This window comes from Bombus huntii, chromosome 12 (genome assembly GCF_024542735.1).
Source record: "Bombus huntii isolate Logan2020A chromosome 12, iyBomHunt1.1, whole genome shotgun sequence".
Lineage (NCBI taxonomy): Eukaryota > Metazoa > Arthropoda > Insecta > Hymenoptera > Apidae > Bombus > Bombus huntii.
The window spans coordinates 4,486,488-4,504,359 of NC_066249.1; the positions used below are offsets into that span (position 1 = coordinate 4,486,488).

General features: G+C 30.4%; 4 protein-coding genes across 11 annotated transcripts; 1 reads left to right on the forward strand and 3 right to left on the reverse strand.

Annotated features, from left to right (window-relative positions):
• Window positions 1–288: 288 nt before the first annotated feature.
• Window positions 289–10,845, reverse strand: LOC126871726 (aarF domain-containing kinase 1). Of its 7 annotated transcripts, none has more exons than XM_050630866.1 (5): window positions 10,333–10,845; window positions 6,392–10,242; window positions 5,470–5,589; window positions 2,163–5,046; window positions 289–2,090 (listed from the first exon to the last, which is right to left on the reverse strand). In XM_050630866.1, exon 2 carries the CDS (start codon window positions 10,183–10,185, stop codon window positions 8,617–8,619), a length of 1,569 nt encoding a protein of 522 aa, XP_050486823.1. In that variant the 5' UTR covers window positions 10,186–10,242; window positions 10,333–10,845; the 3' UTR covers window positions 289–2,090; window positions 2,163–5,046; window positions 5,470–5,589; window positions 6,392–8,616. The 7 variants fall into 7 exon arrangements, with proteins under 7 accessions (XP_050486823.1, XP_050486819.1, XP_050486818.1 ...); XM_050630862.1 differs by having other exon boundaries at window positions 2,163–4,673; window positions 4,741–5,589; XM_050630861.1 differs by having other exon boundaries at window positions 2,163–4,038; window positions 4,111–5,589.
• On the reverse strand, window positions 5,505–6,385 carry LOC126871767 (uncharacterized). Its single transcript, XM_050630978.1, has one exon. The coding sequence runs from the start codon at window positions 6,195–6,197 to the stop codon at window positions 5,793–5,795; it is 405 nt and encodes a 134-aa protein (XP_050486935.1). The 5' UTR covers window positions 6,198–6,385; the 3' UTR covers window positions 5,505–5,792.
• Window positions 10,846–10,985: 140 nt separating the features above from the next.
• On the reverse strand, window positions 10,986–17,871 carry LOC126871728 (ubiquinone biosynthesis monooxygenase COQ6, mitochondrial). 2 transcript variants are annotated; one of them, XM_050630872.1, is made up of 9 exons: window positions 17,787–17,871; window positions 16,920–17,132; window positions 16,622–16,812; window positions 16,298–16,537; window positions 12,202–12,309; window positions 12,060–12,122; window positions 11,672–11,982; window positions 11,228–11,510; window positions 10,986–11,144 (listed from the first exon to the last, which is right to left on the reverse strand). In XM_050630872.1, the coding sequence occupies exons 2-9, from the start codon at window positions 17,110–17,112 to the stop codon at window positions 11,100–11,102; spliced, it is 1,434 nt and encodes a 477-aa protein (XP_050486829.1). In that variant the 5' UTR covers window positions 17,113–17,132; window positions 17,787–17,871; the 3' UTR covers window positions 10,986–11,099. The 2 variants fall into 2 exon arrangements, with proteins under 2 accessions (XP_050486829.1, XP_050486828.1); XM_050630871.1 differs by lacking the exon at window positions 17,787–17,871 and having other exon boundaries at window positions 16,920–17,259.
• LOC126871691 (transient receptor potential channel pyrexia-like) lies at window positions 12,316–16,287 on the forward strand. Its single transcript, XM_050630762.1, has 6 exons — window positions 12,316–13,234; window positions 13,294–13,589; window positions 13,657–13,842; window positions 13,901–14,186; window positions 14,257–14,634; window positions 14,711–16,287. Exons 1-6 carry the CDS (start codon window positions 13,127–13,129, stop codon window positions 16,250–16,252), a joined length of 2,796 nt encoding a protein of 931 aa, XP_050486719.1. The 5' UTR covers window positions 12,316–13,126; the 3' UTR covers window positions 16,253–16,287.
• Window position 17,872: the final 1 nt, after the last annotated feature.

Sequence of the window (17,872 nt, forward strand, 5' to 3'; positions counted from 1 at the left end):
TTCTGCTTAATGTATAAATTATACAAAATTAAAATACAATTTTGGCTTAATAATCAACAGCTTTATTAGTATTACTTAATTATTATTAATACACATAATACATCTTACATTTATCAAATTATTTTACTGCTAACTAATAATACTAATTACTAATAACTAGTAATACTACTAACAATTCTTAAATTTTATGATCAAAGTCAAGTTTGAAATATTTTTAAAACATGGCAATTTATTAGACATGTACAATCTATGAGCATTTTTAAACTATTAGAGTTATAAAATTAGTACTTCAATACTTTACTTTCTTTATTAGTAACGTTATTATCATGTAATCACACAGCTTCTGTTTTCATACAGAATAAATCTTACACTTCTTAATATTTAATATGTATGATTTTCTATGACCTTCTTACTGATTGTTATCGTAGTCAGTAGTAACGATGGTTTATATAGGGACCATCCTCATTTGTTTGCTTTGCTAAATTGTAAAAAAAAAGGTATCGGTACCCTTTATAGTGACATGATACTGTTGGTTTGTTATTTTGTTTATATGTACGCATATTGTGCTGAATTAAATGTCCGTGAGTCGCATAAAGTATATTTATGTGCCTGGCGCCAATACATCTTGCAGTATCTTCACAAAATCCTACATTTGTAACCTCCTTTGAACCCCACGAAATCCCGCGTCGGTAGTCTCCTGGTGGTCCCACAAAGTCCCGCGTCGGTAGTCTCCTGGTGGTCCCACAAAGTCCCGCGTCGGTAGTCTCCTGATAATCCTACAAAGTCCTACGCTGGCACCCTCTTCTGGATCGCACGAAGTCCCACGCTGGCACCCTCTTCTGAATCGCACGAAGTCCCACGTTGGTAGCCTCCTCTGGATAGCACGAAGTCCCACGTTGGGAGCCTCCTCTGGATAGCACGAAGTCCCACGTTGGTAGCCTCCTCTGGATAGCACGAACTCCCACGCTGGCACCCTCTTCTGAATCGCACGAAGTCCCACGTTGGTAGCCTCCTCTGGATAGCACGAAGTCCCACGTTGGTAGCCCCCTCTGGATAGCACGAAGTCCCACGCTGGCACCCTCTTCTGAATCGCACGAAGTCCCACGTTGGTAGCCTCCTCTGGATAGCACGAAGTCCCACGTTGGTAGCCCCCTCTGGATAGCACGAAGTCCCACGCTGGTAGCCCCCTCTGGATAGCACGAAGTCTCACGTTGGTAGCCTCCTCTGAATAGCACGAAGTCTCACGTTGGTAGCCTCCTCTGAATAGCACGAAGTTCCACGTTGGTAGCCTCCTCTGGGTAGCACGAAGTCCCACGTTGGTAGCCTCCTCTGGGTAGCACGAAGTCCCACATTGGTAGCCTCCTCTGGGTAGCACGAAGTCCCACATTGGTAGCCTCCTCTGGGTAGCACGAAGTCCCACGTTGGTAGCCTCCTCTAGATAGCACGAAGTCCCACGTTGGTAGCCTCCTCTGGGTAGTATGAAATCCTGCATTGGTAGCCTCTTCTGAATAGCATGAAATCTCACGTTGGTAGCTTTTTTAGATTAGTACTGCGTTGTTGGTTTTCTTTAAATTTCAGATTAATAGCTGGTCTTTTTCAAATCTTACGAAATCGAGATAACTGTTTTGAAATTTCATGAATATACATTATGATTCATCACAATGTTCCCACATTTTCCGGACATTAAGTTGTTATCCCAATTAAATCGTCCCAATTATTTGTTACAATCATTGACATTTGATCCTTGAATGAACACGATATTAAATATTTCCTTCTCTTCTGTGATGTTCCTCTAGTCTATATATAGTTATCTCTTATACTGTCCAAGTAATAGATAATCTTTAAAAGTTGCATTCTAATACCGATCCTTTTCCATATGCCAAATTGATCTTGCTATTTATGAGTGATATTTCGCTTTAAAAAAATGCAACTTTTGTAAAATTTTGGCAATAAATGTTACAATTTCCTGTTTGCCATGAAAGAAATCATGTCGAATTTTATACTCTTTTCTACAAAAATATTTACATTTTACTAATAAGTATATAGTAAGTATATTCCAAAAATGTATATCTGAAGCATATTATATAAATCTGAAATTAAAAAATGAATTACTGATTCAATTTCCTCCTAATTGGAGAAATATATTGTTAAACGATTCTTACTTTACATCTGTTGTATATCTTCATATCCAAAATCTTCAACTGTTGTAATACATAGATGATTGTAATTAAGTTATTAATTTCAAATCTGTTTCGAAGTCATTTCTTCGTTCATATTAAAATAATTTTATTCTTCTTCATTAGAAAATACAGAAAGCTGTTTATCCAATGGTGCATGAAATTGCATACAACCAAGACATCAAATTAGACGAAATAGTGAAGATTACAAGATACGATACCATAGTTGTTTTACTTCATGTTTCAATGTTCATATAAATGAACTTGTAATCAAATTCTTTTTATAAGATTTAGTATGCTTTAGTATGTTTAAAAAAAAAATGAAGCAGAATATAAAGACTCACATTCATATATAGTTTCAATAAATCAATTTCATTGGCACTGAGATTACTTTGAAATATAACAGTTCTAAATAGTCTAATTGTCATACATGCATAATTTTCACAATATACAGATTTGTTGAACGTTCAATTGAAAATAATACATACTGAATTATTTTCTCATTTATTTATCCATGAAAAAATGTTGTTAATCAAGGTAAAATAGTAATTCATTTTATCCTTCCATTTGGAAAATGCTTTTCTGGATCATTTAATATTACTTTCTGTAATATATTTATAATTTCCACAATTCAAAAAACACTTACTGATCATTTTTTTCACATTCACGTGTAATTTGTCCTTCAATCTGAATACCCTTACTTTATAATAAAATATATATTGTACTTATATTTACTACTATCATTCTATATATTTGGAATATTTTTGGATCAACAGATTGCATGCGAATTTTATGTGCGTAATGAATCCGTAAAACAATTATATTAAATTTACAATTTTGAATCTGAAAAACATTTGACTTCAATGATTATATTTTGATTTTTACCTGCCGCAAAACTGATGGAACAAAAATTTGTTACAACTATCGTGTTAACTGCTCGTTTCTTCCTTTCTTAGCAATGATCTGTTCCATTGTCAAACAAGTATTTCCTTCAGTAGCCGGATGAAATGCAAATTTATATTGTATTATGCTTATCATTATACCGCAAGTACTTTAAATTACTGAAATTGCGGAACCATTTCCTGTTATTGAATGCAAAACATACAGCACGAACACGTTTTCCATTATCAAAAGTGCCATACAAATGTCTCATCTATTGTATTAAAGAGATAGACACAGCACCAGGCCTGTAGCTCATAATACAACAAGTTGCACCAGTTTCTCAATTTTCCCCAATTATATTCAATGTTTACAATAATCATCCTTCATATAAAATTGTTACCTTTATCCAAAGCATACTACCTCTCTCCCTCTCTTTAAAAATACGACCTTTTTCATCTTAATGTCTCCCAAAAACGGATTTAGCAGAAAGTATACGACATCTATAACGATCCAATTAGAAACTACCAGGGCATGTGTATTTTAAGCGGACCTTTAAACGTTGACTAAACGCATTCTCTATCCAAACCTGGCTGAAACATAATTACTCACACCCCCAGTAACCCACCTCTAAATCATTCTAATCAACGTACCATGTAAACACGAATCCAACGCGTTCCAGGAATAGAATCAACTGCCTGTAGTTGTATAGCTGTACACGACCAGTATAATTATTTCGGGTACTCCTGCAGTACAAAACAGACACCCAAACGACAATATTTCAACACAAAAATATTTAAAACAATAGTTATAGAAGCATGATACTTAATACCGCACTTGACATCAGGTATAAGCAAAAATAAATTTCTTCAAACAAATTTCAAGTTAAATCTTTAGCTTGTGTAATTATATCAAACTTGTTCAATTAACAATGAGCTATTTCCATCATGTTTTGACAACTGACGCATCGATGATCTATTTCCTTGGAATTAAAAAAGGAATGTGCATAATTTTGTCCTCCATCAACACTCAAAATATTATCTACATGCTATACTTAGGGATTCAATTTTATAATACGTTGCTTCATTTTCCATCACTGCTTTCCTACTATCAGTCACTTGAACTGTAATATAAACCAGTCTTTTATTTCCATTACTCTTCTGCATACCATTTGTCAGGAACAATACATTTTATTTGTATCTAATAACATGTAAAGTTCTTCATTTGTTCTAACATCAATCAATGGATAAGTGAATTGAAATCTGTGAAAATAAGTATCTAGTAATATGACTTCCGAATCGACATATTTATTGCAATGATTGTTAAATTTCAAAATAATTTCCTATCCATATTAAACATATTTCATATATGTGCATGTCTATTATTTCGATTAGTTGTGCTACTTGCGGTAGTTCGCCATTCTGGATCATCTAGACTCAACAAAGATGCATTCAATTTACTCCATACCTCAAAAAGCTCTTATTATCTTAATTCAAATGGGAAGATAGAGAGCTGTGACAGTATTCAGCTTGCTCAACTTTGAACAAGGCATATTGATAAGCCAAAGTAACTCACATACAAGTTGGTGGTACAAACGTTGAAAAAACTTTTCCGGACCTGAGAAAACACATTTGCACAGATAACGAACAAAAGGGATTAGAGCTCACCAAATATGATTTGCTACAATTTGCTGTAGTTGGTCACAATAAGCCTATGAGTATCGCGCATCAGACGATTTTGGAATTAGTTGATGCTTGCATGTTCAAGATACGGAAGCGCGGAGTGATGAGACGTTTATGTACAACTTGATCATGGTGCAACCCATTCGTCAGCCAGAAAACTTCCTGCACGATTTTCTAAAAACAAAGACTTTTCCCCTTTGTTTATCCCATACCAATCCTCTCTCGTCACTCCTTATCTCATACACAGACAGGCCAAATAATGTCGCCGATGACGGCCAACAGCCTGGACGCATGTGCGGGTCTCTTGCCTGCGACAGAATTTTATTGTGTAGTATGCTGGACAAAAAAGGATTTTTGGCATTAATATGAACTAGAAGATTGCAGAAAAATTGTAAACATTTTCCAAATTTTATTAATTTCATTTTATTTCTTAAAGTCTACAAAACTGTTAATTAACATTAAGCAAATATACAAAATCTTGACGTTCAGAATAATGGAACGAATATTTGAAACGGTACTACTAAATCTACAAATTAAAATGTACTATACAAATTTTCTTTAAATTATAAGACATATAAAGTACATAATGTTTTATGTAAATTGCCATATTTCTGAAAATAAAAAATATCGGATCAAACACTCTTCGGACATATTTCGAACGCTCATTATTACGTATATTACTACAAAAAATTGTAAAGGGGAATGCATTGGTCCCGATACAGTTTACAAACCAAATCAATGAAAGGCGTAGAGACTAGAGAACATGGGGTCCTCGATCGTGCGGTACGCTTCAGCATCGTTGCGAACACCAACTCCCTCCGCCTGTCCCAATGCCATCTCAAACGGTGAGACTGCAAGTAAAAAATATCCAGATATACATCAGGATAGTAATGCGATTTCTATTCCTGCAGCACCGACGTAATACACAGTGCTCCATAATCGCTCGAGATTCCATATAGTTGTTGAAATCTCTACGCAGAAATCCTCTTGTCAAAGTAGTCACAGTCAGCTTCTAGGTCTTCCAAACCTGATCGCTTGCATTTTTCCCACTACTTCAGCGTTGTAACGGTACTTTTATTTCTGCCAACTTAGACATGAAATCGTCTAAACTGCTCAATTCAGGACATAATGGCTTTTTCCAGGGATTCTGTTGAGACAATCTCCGATTTTCTGTGTCTTCACCATTGTAGAGTTCATAATTTGAATAATTTCCCTTCTTCAAGCATTGTCTTTTAAGTCGCTGCCATTTTGAAGCTGTTGATAATTGCTGGATGCGTAAATCATTTTCAGCTTTGGAAAGAGCGCACGTCAGTACTGCTTCAATCCGTAAATCGCGTTTGCGATTTCGGCGACACTTTAATTTTTTGTTGCGAACTCTGCTAATCCAAGTTACTAATCGTTCAGTTTCACTTGGCTTGTTGGGGTCAGTTTTTGGAAGTCTCTTCTGTGTGCTCACCATGATGACGACTTCGTAGTTTTCTTAATTTGTAGAAATACAAATGTCCTCGTCGTTTTCGACGTTAACACAGTATAGATGATACTTTTCTTGAGAAATGGGTTAACATGAATTATCGACTGACACGATATTCACGTTTTCTTATAGCTTTCTCAACTATTTCACCTAATTATTGAATAAGTAATAAGTACACCAACCTGTATCCGGCTCGTGTTTGTTGTAGAACAAAACAGAAGAAATTCACACAAAATGCACACAAAGGATTTGAAACTACCGAGCAAAATACCCTCCTCACATCTTAAAGAAGACTAAGCCAATGCCTACGCTGCGCGTGTAATGGCCGCTTTATATACCCCCACGCCTATCTTTATGACGTGGTCTTACGCGTGGACAATGGAAACTAGTTCCGTATAAAATCTTACATTAACCTTACATTCTTAGAATTTTTGAAAAATACTTTAATCCAATAAATTTTTAAATATATGTGCGACAATTTTAATGCTAAATTTTATATATTTTGTACATTATATTAAAATTCTTCATTTACAGGAAATAATCAATAGCGTATGAAGATGTACTGCGGTTAATTCTAACCAATTGCGTGCCCCATTTTGTTAACGTCATTTCCGGTGCACGTATTATTTGGCACGTACATTAATGTTAATGTAAAAATCATTATTCCAATGATTGTAAGTTACATATATAATAAATAAAGTAGGCTGTAGACTATGAAATTCGTATGAAATAAGCAGAGAATAGTAACTAAATAAATATATATATTGAACATAAATCTTGTAAAAATATTAATTTATTAAATTACATTCAAATCAAATATATTGACTTTTAATTATTTTTTTGAAATACTAGTATGAAATAAAATTGCGACATTACAAATACAAAAACAATAACATTGATATAAAAATGTTTGACATTATAGAAATTGCAACACATGGCAACACTGTCAGGAATAACTTTTACGCTGTTACACATTATACTCAATGAGTGTAATAAGATGCTTTCCATTTTACGTTTTATTTCACGATACAAAAACAAAAATTACTTTCGTTAAATCTGAAAGTTCTTGAAAATTGAAATATTTCAGAATCTTTAACCATATTCCATAACATTAATAATTATCATATTTCATTTTTCTCTTAATTGATACAATTTATTTAATAGATATAAAATAAAGATATGTATTCTTTATGTTATAATGAAGCATTCTTGAATCGTGACTAATGAATGACGCATGAGAGATACATATACGCGTACATATATAGTTAGGTACATAAGTATACACATGTATATATTTTAAGTTCACATTTAATTTTCTTAGAAATGGTTTAGTCAGTTGCAGTTACACGTTAATTCTATTTTTATATCGTGATCAAAGATAGAGTATAATGAAATTGCAGCAGATTATCGAAAACAATAAATCTTCTCATTTAAACTAATTTTTGTAGAAAGTTAATGAATAAATGATATTATTTTATTATTATATATAGATATAAATTAATGAATTTCTATACTTTTAATAAATATTATACTTCGTAAAATTGATTTAAGTTGTAATGATAAATTACCTCTGTGACGTAATTAAGTTAAGAATACATCTTAAATAAACACATGTAATTTCTCAACATTTTTCTACCCATGAATGTAATATATACACTGGTAACTGGTGGTACAAGCGGAAACGGGGTGATTCGGGGGGGAAAATATAGAATAAAAATTTTTCGTTTGAGGCTTTGTTTTCGAGAAAATCGACTTTGAATTTTTGTTCGGTACGCGTGCACTTTATCACGTCTCGTTATAACGGATCTCACTGTAGATCGTTGTCTCGATGGAAAAATTAAAAAAAAAATTAAAAAAAAAGTTTTTATCTATACATTAAAAACATGATTCATGATCAAACGTATTTATTGTCATATTTTATTATTAAATACAATAATCGATCAGATATAATTTATTTCTTCTATTCCACTAATGAAGGAGAAACAAAATATACAAGTTTTCGCATTTCATGCAAAATATACGTAAATATGATAAATTATGATAATAAAATAAAAATGTATGATTGTATATAATATGTATATACATACATATTTGGAATAAATATTTAATATTATTCTTTAATTGGGATAACTTTGACTATTGGACAATCAAGATATGGCACAATAAATTTGCGCAATTATTAAAGTTCATATTAAACACTTGTTTAATATGAATATTGTTCTTATTTATCATAAATTAATTTTTATTTTTATGAAAATGCGAAATGTGAAAAATAGAATAATGAAAAAAAATATATTATAAATAAATAGAACTTTTTAAAATTATTTGTTTAAATTAATTAAATCATAACATATTTAAAGAAATGTTATATTATACATAGCAAATTTTTCCTAGAACAAAATCAATGTTAAAAAGTATAAAATTCGTTTTTCATAAATGAGTTAACAGAATTTTGTATATTAAAATTTAATGCTCCCAAGTATATATAATATAATGATAATTTAAAGAGTGCCCATTGTTGAGATATAGAAACTTTCCACTTTTCCCATATATTCGTGCAGGTTTTCAGTTTCTCTCCATATACAGATTGTATGCAACATTTTGACATTTCCAACATTCCTGACATTCTTGATTCTGTGTTGAGGGAATATTCGATACAACGCATAAGATCATTTGTTTTAAGGATTAATAACATTTGCCTATTCACTTTGTCTAGTACAGTGCTAATTTGTGGTAATAAATTTGGTATTTCTTTTTGAAATTCCTCTTTTTCCTGTATATCATATTTGGTTTTCTGAACACCAGTTATAATTGTATTCCAAGATCGTCCTGATACCATACAAGCTAATAACCCATACAAATCTGTAACACCTAAATTAGCACAATGCGTTTGCATTGCAGCTTTATTGCCATCAAATATTGCCAACCAAAGCTTAGAATATTCCCATCGAAATTCATTTGAGAGGTTTGCATACAATCCATGATCTAGAAGTATAATTTCTGCTTCATTATTTTTCTTTCTGACTAAAACATTACCAGGATGTGGGTCTGAATGTACAAAACCAACAATGAATATCATGTGGCTATAAAGTCGACCTAATTTACTGCTAACTTCATATGGATTTAAATTACTGGTTTGAATGTATTTTAAATCATTAATTTGTCCTCCTTCCAAAAATTCCATTGCTAGAACTCGTGGTGATGAAATTTCCCAATGTATTTTTGGTATTTTTAACCAATGATAATGTGAAAATATATTTTGAATTTTTTCTGCATTTTTTCCCTCTTGAGTGAAGTCCAACTCTCGAGGAATATTCTTCTTAGTTTCATCAACAAGCCAATCAAATTTAAAATCAGGGAAAACTAATGATGTTAATTTTACTAAGGCTGACATAGTTTTTATATCTACATAGGAATTTGTTTTAACTGATCGATGTTGAATTTTAACAGCAACAACATCACCATTTTTTAATATAGCTTTATGAACTTGTGCTAAACTAGCAGTGCCTAAAGGTTCAGGATCAATACTTTCAAATATTTCATATGGATCTTTCTTGAAATCTTCTTTAATAACAGTAAGTATATCTTTAAAAGATGACTGTGGTGCTGAACTATGTAACACCCTCATTGTATTAACATATTCTGATGGCAATAAATAATCTAGTGCGCCAATATGTTGACCTACTTTTATATAAACACCTTTGTTGGCACAGCAAAGTTCTAAGAGTTTCTGTGCTCCATATTTATGTACTTTTGATTTTAAGTCAAGATATTCCTGAGTATTTGGATCTAAATTACTACCATACAATTCGTTTCTATAATGCCTCCCAATTATAAAGACAGTAATTGCAGCACGTCCTAATCGTACAATACCTATAGCTCCCAAGTCATATTCATTTGCTCTTAAGGATGCTAGCGTTCCCAATCCAATTATTCCAAGAGCTGCACCTTTTAGCAATCTTTTTGATAAAAACATTATCAATTAAAAATTTGTCAAATACTTTTTTTCTGTTTAGTTTTATATATGATGAATCTGAAATGAGACAATGGTAAAAAGATTTGTCAATTTTTATACAATAATTATGTAAATATTTATAACCTTTACAAGAATGAAATTACATACTTTGCGGTAGGTTAAAATCCTTTTTTCCTCAATATAACATCATTATATAACACGAAATCAGGTATAAAAATTATGCAATCCACTTGTGTCTTTCTGACTTATAAATTGTTCCGAAATTTCGAAGATTGTATAGTAACCTAAACTATGTACATGTAAAAAGTGTAACAGAATTTGTGTATTAAAAAATTCTATTTAAGAATATCTCAATTTTTTAATTTTCTCTTCAAAAGTATTTGGTTAATTTTGTATAATATTTGTCTAATTACTTGTTTTTTCTGAGAATGTAACATCATAACCTGTTTTCATTTTGAAACTGTTGATCTTTGCTCACATGGAATAATAATCAATTTACATTGATCACCATTGTGTCGATGTTTTTACGTTTGCATATCGATGGAGTTACATTTTGATAAATTTTATAAATCATTAATCTTATTTTTTTTGTACAATTTTATGGAAAATTATGTTAAATATGGGGTATCCTAAGTAAAAGAATTTATTCATGTAATAACTATAATCAACCACAAAAAATATTGAAAATGTTATATATGAATATATATACATGTATGTATACACATATATGTGTACATATGTATTTCCATTTTTTAATATACTACACAAATTTTTAACATAAATGAAATATAAAATTATAATTCCATTAAACAAATTTTTTATTTATATATCACATATAATTACCGTCAAAAGTTTGACTACAAAAATAATAATACTATGTTACTATTAATAAATATTTACATTGGTTGTTAGTATCACTGATTCTTTATTTGTCCAGATGCATGTTCTATCAACGCTTTCTAAAACAGACAATGAAGTTTAATTTAATATAGAGTATCATATTACACTTAATTTTGCTATTTTCAAATGTATTATGTTTCACCTTTATCACTGGGAAAGCATTTGTCAATTGCAATCCCAAACTTCTAGCTAGTACAATAGGCGCTGCAGTTCCTTTGTATAATCGATGCAGTGCATCAATAGCAAGCATCATTGGAACATTGTATCGTTGTCTTTCTGTTTCATATTTCTTTAAATACATTATGTTCCCTAAAGGAATTCCATTTATAACTGCTTCTGCAAGAAGTTGAACCAAGGCTGTTACATCTCCAAAACCTAAATTTACACCTTGACCAGCTAATGGATGGACTCTATGTGCTGCATCACTGAAATATTTTGTATCAAAATTATATATAATACATTAAATAATAATTATATGTATTAGATAATTATATATAATTATATATAATTATATAATAATATAAGTATATATAATTATATACATATATTAAAATGTATTTTAAATATACATAGACTTTTTACTTGCCCTACTAAAACAGTTCCTGTTTGAACATAAGATACAGAATGACCAAATTGCAAAGGAAAAGCTGCACGAGATCCTTTTGAAATATCTGATACCGATGGTTGTAATTGTCTCACTACTCCAGTTTGTAAAGATAAACTTTCAAGTAATTGTTGAAGTGCTCGTAAACCACTTTCAACTATACCATCTTTTGGATAAATTTTCCATAAAGCATTGTTTACATTATCAACAAATTCTTCTTCTGAAACTTGCAAAAGTCTTTTTGCTTCATCTGTTGGTAATGACCATACAAGAGAACTAAGACAATTTGTTAACTATAAAACCCAGAAAGACAAGTTAGTGATGTTTTTTGATTGATTCTAACTACTTTATAAGAACAAAAAGTTATTACTGGAAGTAGTGCTATTGGTCCAGATGGTAAAAATCTTTGCCATGCAACAATATTTTCTGTGGACTGAAATAAAAATAAAATTAATACATAATTCAGAATATAATTAACTAGTACAGAAATTTTATAATAATATAACTTTTACCTCTGATAATTTAAGAGTAGCAACTATACCCATTTGATTATAATCCCATTTCACATATTGTGTACCCATTGTTTGTCGTACTAATGAGTTTACACCATCTGCTCCAACCTGAAGCATATATTATAGTGGTTTGATGTGAATGAAATATATTACAATAATAAAGAATAACTAAATTATAGTTTGTGATATTATATGAAGATAACACAAACATCATATCATAGGAAGGGGAAGTATATATAGAGAGGGAGCGAGAAACTGACAATATGTCTGGAAATAACTTCAGTTCTGTGCCGCATTTCAATAGGAATTCTAAATGTAATTTTAAAGTGTTTTATATCTAGTTTTCTAAAAAATTGCCTTCAATAAAATTATAATATTTTTATACATTTTTATTTATTTATCACAAATTGTATATTTTTTATATGCATAATAGTTTTACGTTAAATTAAAAATAAGTCCTGAAAACAGCTTAAGAAATGAAAAAACTGTTTAACTTGATCTGTTGATTTATATGTAATAAATGCAAAGTACAATCTTGTCTTCAAAGGATGATGTTATTTATTATACACAGAAATATATTCTGAAAGTGAAGTTATATGAAAATAACAATTTTATATTCTACTTATATTAACAGAAGAAATGTTTTAAAAGAAAGAATCTAATAATTTAGAACTTTATCTTGCTATACATATATGTTAAGAAGTAGTCAGAGCTAAATATATGCCAGTTCTGTTTTATAAACACCAAAGAACATGTGTGGTCCTGTTTCAAACCATACTGGCAACTGAAAATAGTTTTTAAGTGTTTGAAACTGAAGATATATAGCATAAATTTTGTATGTAGTAAAATTAGGAACAAAAATATAATTAATGTTCTAGCTATTTACTAAGTGTCAACTGAAAAGTAAAAAGATATTCAAAACAAAATGTCAATCTTAAACAATAAACCATTACTAAATAAATTTTTGAACAATCATAATTTTCAAGAAGGATCAAATATCATGTCGTTATCTTCTACTGTTAATAATTATATAGTAAGTATGAATTGATAATATAAGTTTGGTTGCTATTTATTAAATGTCAATAATTCTAGGATGATTGTGAAGATATTTGGATGAACGACATGGAAGAAGATATAAGTTCTGAGTATAGTTCTGAGCCTGTTATATGTCATATAAAAGAGAGACAAATAACAAATCAACAACCATGGAATACAGAGGAAATTATTTTAGCTCTATCTGATCTTCCAGCAGGAAAGCATGCACTTTCTGTTATTCCTACCTTGCATGGAGATATTTTGGATAAAGTTTTACATGAATTTTTAAACACTGATGATAGCAAATTATCAGTGAATATTCAAAAAACTGCTACATCTTCATTTTCTACTGGGTACATTAATTATTAGTCACAATAATAAAAATTATAATAAATATAATTCAATCTCTGTTTAATATAGATGTATACAAAATACGTTATTGAATATTGAAAATGAAGCAGCTTTAAATACAACTGCACTACAACTTTTCCTGAGATGGCCAAATACTTGTCTCCTAGTTTCTTGTTATTTAGGTCATGTAAATGTGGTCAAAGCTTTACTAAAAAGTAAAAATGCAAATATTTCAGCTAGAGATAGCGATGGCAGGTATGTAAAAGATAATAGAAAAGTCTAATTCCAAAATATGAATCCATTGATTTTATAGGACACCATTACATTTAGCTGCTTGTACAGCTTCGTTAACAATTTTGGAAGAATTACTGCAACATGGAGCAAATCCATGTGAATGGGATTTTGGTAAAAAATATACACCTTTGCATTATGCTGCTGCTACTGGAGACCTTGCTTGTGTTAAATGTTTAATAAAATCACAAGCAGATGTAAATGCTGGAATACATGGAAAAAGCCCTCTTTATTATGCTGTATTAAATAATGCAGCAGATTGTGTCAAAGCTTTATTAGAAGCAGGTGCCTCTCCTAACAACCCACAGGTTTTTACTCATGAATACTAAAATATTTCTAATTATTTATATTTTATATTTAGATATGACAATTAAATAGGTTTATACAGAAACACCATTGCACGTAGCAGCTGGTTTGGGTTCTGTTATGTGCACAAAACTATTGTTAACTTATGGAGCAGATGTAAGATTTCGGTTTGGTTCTATGAAATCTACTCCATTACATCTAGCAGCTGAAGAAGGTAGTGCTGAATGTACAAAGTTGCTATTAGATGCTGGGGCAGAATGCGAAGCAAAAAATGCAAGGGGACAAACACCAATGCACTTAGCAGTTTTGTCTCAATCTATGGAAACATTAGATGTACTTCTGAATATTGGAGCAAAAGTTAACATCGAAGACAATGATGGCCGTACTCCATTACATGCTGCAGTTACAAAATCTGCTAGAGGAATCGAATTGGTGAAAATTTTATTACAGGTTCATTTACTCTTTAAGAATGCTACATAAAATATATGTAACTATCCGTAATTACATAATTTCTTTATCATAATAGGCTGGTGCTTTAGTCAACAAAGCAGACAAATTTGGTTATACACCTTTACATATTGCGGCGTTGAATGAAAATTCACCAACAGTAATAATGTTACTGTCAAAAGGAGCAGATCTCACTGCTAGAACAAAGGGTGGTATATCTGCATTAAGTTTTATTGTACGCAGAACTCCAGATGTATTACCACGATTTATCTCACGCTTGGATCAAGCAATTTCTTTACATGATCATGAGTTAGGTGATGTTGATTGTGAATTAAGATTAGATTTTAGACCATTAGTGTCAGGTGGCAGAGGAGAAACAAATTTGATGCTATGTTTGGTGGAATCTGGACAAAGACATATATTGAAACATCCTTTGTGTGAGAGTTTCCTTTATTTAAAATGGTTAAGAATTCGCAAATTTTTCTTATTAAGTTTGATATTCCATTCCATATTTGTTGCATTTTTTACGGCATATATTGTAGTTGAAAAATTCAGAGGAATAGTTTTTTGGCCAGTACTAATATTTACTATTACAATAGCTGGTAAAGAATTTTTTCAAATGGCTCATGGTATGTGCAGTTATATTAAAAGATGGGAAAATTGGCTTCAGTGGAGTGTTGTATTACTATCAAGTATTGTATTAAATATGCCAAAACATTGCCCTGGATGGCAATGTCATGGTTGGCAACATCATATAGCTGCTGTGAGTATTTTATTAATTTGGATAGTATTAATGATGGTGGTTGGAAAATTTCCAATGTTTGGCCTTTATATCCAAATGTTTACTCAAGTATCAATTAACTTTTTTAAATTTCTTGGTGCTTACATATTTCTTATAATAGGGTTTTCTTTAGGTTTCAATGTATTACTTAAAAATGATTCATTTAAATATCCATTAATTGCTTTGTTGAAAAGTATTGTGATGATGTCTGGAGAATTAGAATTTGAAGATATATTCATTAGTACAGAAGCACCGATTGAATATTCTGGTACTGCGCACTTCATGTTTCTATGTTTTGTCATTTTAGTAACAGTAATTTTGGCAAATTTAATGATGGGCCTTGCAGTGTCAGATATACAAGAATTAAGAAGATGTGCTGGATTGGATGGATTAGTACGCAGAGCAGAATTAGTAGCACACTTGGAACACATGTTATTTTCCAAATTTCTAGACCATGCACCAAATGCTATAATGAAAGCATGCAGACGGGGTGCACTTCTGTTACATCCACCTCATTATTGTGCAATTTATATTCGTCCTAATGATCCCCGTGAGAAACGTTTACCACAAGAATTAATAAAAGCTATCTATCGCTTAGTAATTGAAAAAAAACATAGGAACGTGAAAACAAAAGGAACATCCATATATAATGCATATAGTATAGGAATGGATACTTCTAGATTAAATCGACTTTATAGTAGTACTTCCAGTGATAATAATCAACAATTGAATGAATTAGCTACAGAATTAAAAAGATGTTCTTTCAATATTGCTACACGTTTGGATAGGTTAACTAATAAAGTCGAAAGTATTTTACGAGAGAGTAATAACTCAATATAATGTATAGTACTTAAACTATTTAAATTATGGGTATTATTTACTTACCAATAACTTAGCCTTATATCTCGTTCCATCTCCTAATTGTATTTCTGCATTTTCTTCTGGTATTTTAGGTAATTTAATATTTTCAACTTTAGAGTTATAAATTACGTTTACATTTTCTTTACTTATCAACTGTTTATTGACTGCATGTAATAATAGATCATTTTCAACTATATAAGCAATTTCTTCATTCAAGTAATCTTCATTAAATACTATCATAGCATCAGAGCATGCATCCCAAACCTACTACAAATTTCATATTTAATTACAATATTTGGAATATTACTGTAAAACTGTTGTTTGTTACTATTATCAATGTTTCAATACCTGCATTTTTCGTACAGTACAATAACGTGTTGCTGCAATGTGTTGCCAAGCTCCTATGCTTGAAAGTAAGGTACGTGTTTGTTGATTTAAAGCAACCACACGATTGGAATATTCTTCTTGAAATTTATATTCAAACTGTTTACCACTTTCCAACAAAAGAATCTTCTTACATTCAAGTTTCCTATTGTTTGCTATTGCAAGACGTAAAGAAACATTCACCAAGTATGTTATTTATCAAATCTTTGGTAAACACTAAAAATATTGTTATATATAATTATAAATAAGTAAAAAAGCTAACCTATTGCACATGCAAGTGTGGTTCCAACCATACCACCTCCAGTAATAATAATATCATAATTTTCATGGTTTTGGGCAGAGTTAAAATAATTTCTCGTCACTAGCATTGATCCATTAGGAATAAAATATTTATATCTTTTTAAAGCTGATGATAAAACATCACAATATATTACCGTTTTCATAAAAGTCGCCATTTTCCTTTTATTTATATACTCTAAATACATATAATTTATAACGCAGAATGAAATTACTTTAAAATAAATCACATCAAAAATATATTAAATACAAATCTTTTTCAATTTCACTTAATCCATAAAATTATTTTATTTATACAGTTATTTTAACAGAATTATTTGAATTCTTTAATTATTTAAATGTGTTATTTTAATCAGTATCTCGGTACATAGTTTTGTCCAGATCATTTAATACTTGTTATATTAACAAATTTTGAAATGTTCTATTTCATTCAAATATGCATATGAAAACGCTTCGTATCATTTTATGACAAATAATGGCATAACAAAACGTTTTAGTATTCATATATATTTTAGTAGTAATAATCTATTATTTGATATTTAGTAATAATAAATTTTAAATGATGATCATTTTTTCTGATATAGTATAACGTTTGAAATGTATATAAATGAATTCTTTGAAATTCGTATAAAATGAAACTCGTATAATTCAGAATATGTGTGATTGAAATTTATATAATCGTAATTATTAATATATTCATACAGCAACTTCAATTATTTCTGTAAACAATAAATTACTTATTTTTTCTAATTTAAATGTTAATACGTTTAATTTTATTAATTTCTAACTAATTATTGTAAAAAGATCTTTATTAGTGTAGCATTTTATTCACCATGGTGATGAATATAACGAGGTTATATTGATCTTCCCCAGGAGTTGTTATGTGAAGCGATTAGAACCTTACAAAGTAAAGATCCA

Excerpts from the sequence above, each read along its gene's own strand:
- LOC126871726 (XM_050630866.1), bottom strand. The coding sequence starts at position 10,185 with ATGTTTTTATCAAAAAGATTGCTAAAAGGTGCAGCTCTTGGAATAATT.
- LOC126871691 (XM_050630762.1), top strand. The coding sequence starts at position 13,127 with ATGTCAATCTTAAACAATAAACCATTACTAAATAAATTTTTGAACAAT. Across the intron at positions 13,590-13,656 it reads ACATCTTCATTTTCTACTGG|ATGTATACAAAATACGTTAT; the intron begins GTACATTAATTA and ends TGTTTAATATAG. Across the intron at positions 14,187-14,256 it reads CCTCTCCTAACAACCCACAG|GTTTATACAGAAACACCATT; the intron begins GTTTTTACTCAT and ends ACAATTAAATAG.
- LOC126871767 (XM_050630978.1), bottom strand. The coding sequence starts at position 6,197 with ATGGTGAGCACACAGAAGAGACTTCCAAAAACTGACCCCAACAAGCCA.
- LOC126871728 (XM_050630871.1), bottom strand. The coding sequence starts at position 17,142 with ATGTATTTAGAGTATATAAATAAAAGGAAAATGGCGACTTTTATGAAA. Across the intron at positions 16,813-16,919 it reads CACACTTGCATGTGCAATAG|CAAACAATAGGAAACTTGAA; the intron begins GTTAGCTTTTTT and ends GTCTTGCAATAG. Across the intron at positions 12,123-12,201 it reads CTACTCTTAAATTATCAGAG|TCCACAGAAAATATTGTTGC; the intron begins GTAAAAGTTATA and ends TTTTTATTTCAG.